Raw genomic sequence first — 4962 nt, forward strand, 5'->3', positions numbered from 1 at the left:
ACACTCTCCAAACTGCAGCCTAGTTTTTTCTACTCTTGTCTGTCTCTCTTTTCTTTCCTGTGTGGGGCGCTGAGTTTTTGTTTTTGTGTTTTAATCCTGTTACTTCGGTGAAAATGTTTATCAGCTATAGTTCCCTGGTGGCATTTTCAGGGTCACTTATGTATACCTCTGTATCACCTGAAAATGCTTTACTTCTTCCTTTCCCATTTCATTCCCTTAATCTCCTTCAGTTGTCCGATTGCTCTAAGGCTTCAAATACTGTATTGAAGAGGTATGGAGAGAGCGGACATCCCTGTCTTGTTCCTGATTTTAGTAGAATCGCTTTGTGTTTTTCTTAAGTTGATATTGGCTATGGGCTTGCTGAAAACTGCCTTTCTCTAACCTCTCCAGGACTTTGGTCATGAAGGGGTGTTGGACTTTGTCAAAAGGCTTTTCCGCAGCTAACGAGGTGATTATGCCGTTTTTGTCTCTCCGGTTGTTTATGTGGTGGGTTTCATTTGTCAATTTACATATATTGAACTATCTCTGCATCTCTGAGATGAAGCCTACTTTATGAGAGTGGCCTACTCTTGCCGAGGAACTGAATTCGGCTTCCTGCACTCACGCTGGGTGGCTCGCGACTCTTGGTAACTCCAGTTCCAGGGGTCCCAAGACCCCCAAGGGCACCTGCCCTTGTGTGCACCGCCATTAAAAATAACAAAACAAATGTTAAAATGTTCACAGTATTTGTATGTTTGGTGTTGAAAAGGAAATGGAGAACAATACAGTAACTCCTTCTTGAGTGCCATTTCCAATTCTAATCCCTGAAATAAAAAGAAGGCTGGATAGTGGTGCACACCTTCAATCCCAGCACAGAGACCTCTGGGAGCTTGAGGCTAGCTTGGTCTACACAGTGAATTCCAGGACAGCCAGAGCTACACAGTGAGACCCTGTCTTGAAAAAAAACAAGACAACAATAATAAGACCTGTTTATGGAAATAAAGCCCATAAAGTCAGAATTTCTAGCACGTCTCATATTTTGTTTTTGTCACTACTAAAAATTTTTAATAATTTTTGTCACATGAGAAAAGACGGACTTGTTAAAAAAAATTAAAGGAACCTTATATATTGTTATCTAATTTCTTCTATTATGTGATTTTCTATTTACTTTTCTCAGCTAAAATGAGAAGATAATAGCTTTAAGTATTCTAGTTTTAATTAGTTTTTTGAGATAAGGTCTCTTTCTACATAGCCCTGCTGTCCTGAAACTCATTATGTAGACCAGATTGGCTTTAAACTCAGATCTGCCTGTCCCTGCCTCCTGAATGCTGGGATTAAAGGCACATGCCACCATGCCAGGCCTTCTAAATTTTTAATTTTTTAAGGTTTTTTTTATGTGCATGAGTGTTTTGCCTTCACATATGTTTGTACATCACATGTATGTCTGGTGCCCTTAGAGGCCAGAAGAGGGCATCAGATCCTTTTGGAGCTGGAGTCACAGACAGTTGTGAACTATCATATGGATTCTGGGAACCAAATATTGATTCTCTGGAAGAGCAGCCAATATTCTTAACCATTGAACCATCTCTCCAGGCCCCAATAATCCAATTTTAAATAAAATAGCTCATATAGTACAAATATCTGTAAAAGGAGGAGAAGATGCATAGTTAATCTAATATTTATTTATTTATTTATTTATTTATTTATTTATTTATTTATTTATTTAGGTTTTTCTTTTTCCTTCCTTGAATTTGCTCTGTAGATCAGAGCTGGCCTTGAACTCACAGAGATTCGCCTGGCTCGATGGCCTCGAACTCAGAGATCTGTCTACTTCTATTTCTCAAGTGCTGGGATTAAAGGTGTACGCCACTACAGCCGGGCTGGTTTCTTTCTAAATTTGCAAAGTTTGGTTGTTTAAAATGCCTGTTTTGCCCAGGCAGTGTTGGCACACGCCTTTAATCCCAGCACTTGGGAGGCAGAGGCAGGCGGATCTCTGTGAGTTTGAGGCCAGCCTGGTCTACAAGAGCTAATTCCAGGACAGGAACCAAAAAGCTACAGAGAAATCCTGTCTCGAAAATCAAATAAATAAATAAATAAATAAATAAATAAATAAAATGCCTGCTTCCTATTCTGCTACCTTTACTTGGTTAGTTTTTGGTGTATTGCTCCTGTTTATGTGTCACACTTAGGTCATGCACAGAAAAGCCACTGGATCATAATGGCTAGTAGGTTCGAATGCTATGATCCAGGAGTTTCTTCCTAACCCTTTACCAGTCTTTCCTCTCCCCTGAAGACAACTGTCCGCTTAGCTACCCAGCCTCCTCTGTATGGACCCTAGAAATGAGCCTTGCTAGCGATGATGAAAAGTTAGGATTTGGTCCCTGCGTGCACAAAGTGTGATGCTTGGTTAGCCTGGGAAAGTGCAAACCAGAGTCCTGGAAAGATGCATGCATCTGGGGGTCTTCTGGAGAGCTGATGGGTAGATTAGAACTTCGGTGTTTGTAGGGAGGTGGAATGTTGCAGCTCCATCGCCTAAATACAGTTTATCTTCAGCTCTTTAGCTCCCGGAAGACCCAGTCCTTTTCCCGGCTTGGTGTCTGACCTAACACCCTTGTAACTAACAGGTGGAGAACCTTTATTACGTTCATAGTAACAGACTGCTATCTTCCGCCAACAAAAAGGCTGAGAACATTGTCAGGGAGCCTCCGAGGCCCATCGCAGAGATGTCTCTGTTTTGCTGTAACCTGCATTTCTACCAGTGTTTGAAAAGTGCCTTGATTCATGATTTTCTTTGTTCTGTTCCTAAAACTTCATGAACCCAGTGCCATGTTGGAACCCAAGTCTGTCTTCCCAGGCTGTGCGTCACCTGTATTTTGTGTCATCTCTTGCCCCTTTTAAAGTGAGAGCTGTTTTCACCTTCGCTCTTCGTTCCTCCTGTGTACTGACATATGGGAACTACAGTGCTGTGGCAGGGCTCGCGTCAGAGCCCCGTGGCCTCATGTCCTAGCCCGGCTCCCTTCCCAGGATGCCAGCTTGCCAGGTTCTGTGACTAACCTTGTGAGACCACAGGGGTCTGTCCCAGCTCCTCTGTGAAACCCAGTTATATTATTAGCAGGAGAAAAGATACGCAGTCTTCCCTTTATGTCTGGGAAATAAAGATGAATACTATCATGAGTTAGATGTTTCTTACATGTTTACAAACTTGGAGCACGTAAAATATACCCATATCAAAAATTACGGTTTCTACTTAAAGCATTTATTTCTGCAGATGCGAGGTGCCGGTGGGATGTCACCCCTGGAAGCTGCACTTGGGCTCTGCAAACTGTGTCCTTTCTAATCTTGCCGATTCAGACCATAACAGGGATTTGACATTTGTAGCCACTGAGCGAACTGGGGTTGATCCCTGGAACCACATACAGATTTTCGGACAGAACCAACTTCATAACATTTTCTTCTGACCCCCTGGCCTGGTGGATCTGCATATGCATGGGTGTGCACGTGTGTGCGTCCATGCGTGTGTACTGTGGCACGCAATACAAGTTGCCACATGACCTTGATACTAGTTTTTCCTCTGTCGAGGCAGGAGAACAGGACAGGATGAGGGCTGGAAGACTCCGAAAGCCTTCTGAAGGCTGGAAACGCCTCCCAAGTGAGGCCAACTAAAACCAGCTTTTCTGCTGCTACGGCAAAAGCCAGTGTTCAGACATAACCCGTGCTTATTATGCTGCGGAAACACACCCACCTGGGTAGAGTTAAGATGCTAATCAAAGGTACAACAACATACTAAGTTGTATGTCGAACAGTGTGTCAGCAAGATAAGTGGGAAAGGCCGAATCCTTGTGCACAGCTGCCTTAGAACCACTAAACCTTTTCTTGCTCGAACCCAGCTCCTCCCACATGGAAATGTACTGTCCCTTCATGGGCTCTGTTCTGCTGGGACTGCAAGTCTGTCACTCCCTCATTCAGGGACACCAGAACCCCTCCAACCCCTGATATCGATGATTGGAGTTTGCATAGGCTGAGCACCACAGGTCAAACAGCCTGAGAAGGCACGGGCAACTATGCCAAGTTAAAGTAAGTTGGCTGCTGGCCCATGCCGACCCCGTGCTAAGAGGGGGTGTGTAAGATTCTAGGTATCTGGTCCCAGGTTTGAACCTGGAGGGGCCGGCTATGGAGACAGGACAATAATGGACTATGGCAAAACAAAAGAGAAAAAAAGGTTCTTACTGCCGTCTTTGCTCTTGCTCATGAATTTTTAGAAAGGGTTGTCCAGGATATTCACTCTCATCAGGAATTTGTTCTTTTGAACATCCTGAAGGGCTACGTTGCCTGAGGCGATTCTATCCCATGATGGAAGGCTCAGGACGGTCTGAAGCCACTGGTCTCCTATGAACTCGGAGGCTGAGTACCACCATTCCTGAGGGGAAGAACAGAGAACAAAGGCCTGGTCAGTGCTCGTGGTCAGACTCCAGAAATGATCGCATGTCCTGAGCATGTTTTGTTCTGAGACAGGTCTCACTGTGCAGCCCTGACTGGGCTCACCTTGAATTTAGGCTGATTCTCCTGACTCTGTGACTGACGAGCTAGAATTATAGCTCGTACTGCCACACACAGCTCTGGCTCCTTTGAGCTTTTAAAGACAAGGGAATCCACAGGCAAGAATGATCTCTTTACTTTTCGTTCTTTTGTTTTGTTTTGTTTTTTGTTTTTGTTTTATTTGTTCGTTTGTTTGTTTGTAGACAGGGTTTCTCTGTGTAAACAGCCCTGGCTGTCCTGGAACTCACTCTAAACCAGGCTGCCTTCAAACTGAGAGATCTGCCTACCTCAGTGTCCTGAGTGCTGAGATTAAAGGTGTGTGCCGCCGCTAGCCGGGTGATGGCTGCTGCCGCCACTGCTGTCGCTGCTTCTTCTTCTTCTTCTTCTTCTTCTTCTTCTTCTTCTTCTTCTTCTTCTTCTTCTTCTTCTTCTTCTTCTTCTTCTTCT

The 4962-nt window shown here is 44.2% G+C and overlaps 1 protein-coding gene across 2 annotated transcripts in view; it reads right to left on the bottom strand.

Annotated features, from left to right (window-relative positions):
• Positions 1–3418: 3418 nt before the first annotated feature.
• Positions 3419–4962, bottom strand: part of Adcy10 (adenylate cyclase 10) — an 82036-nt gene continuing 80492 nt past the window's right edge. The window contains exons 32-33 of one of the 2 annotated variants that reach the window (XM_005370101.2): positions 4305–4396; positions 3419–3443 (exon numbers count right to left, since the gene is read on the bottom strand). In XM_005370101.2, the coding sequence (XP_005370158.2) occupies positions 3419–3443; positions 4305–4396 (117 nt within the window). Of the gene's footprint in view, positions 3444–4212; positions 4397–4962 lie in introns of those variants that run through there. The other variant, XM_026777525.1, reaches the window with a different exon arrangement.

Source organism: Microtus ochrogaster, unplaced genomic scaffold, assembly GCF_000317375.1.
Source record: "Microtus ochrogaster isolate Prairie Vole_2 unplaced genomic scaffold, MicOch1.0 UNK70, whole genome shotgun sequence".
Classification (NCBI taxonomy): Eukaryota; Metazoa; Chordata; class Mammalia; order Rodentia; family Cricetidae; genus Microtus; species Microtus ochrogaster.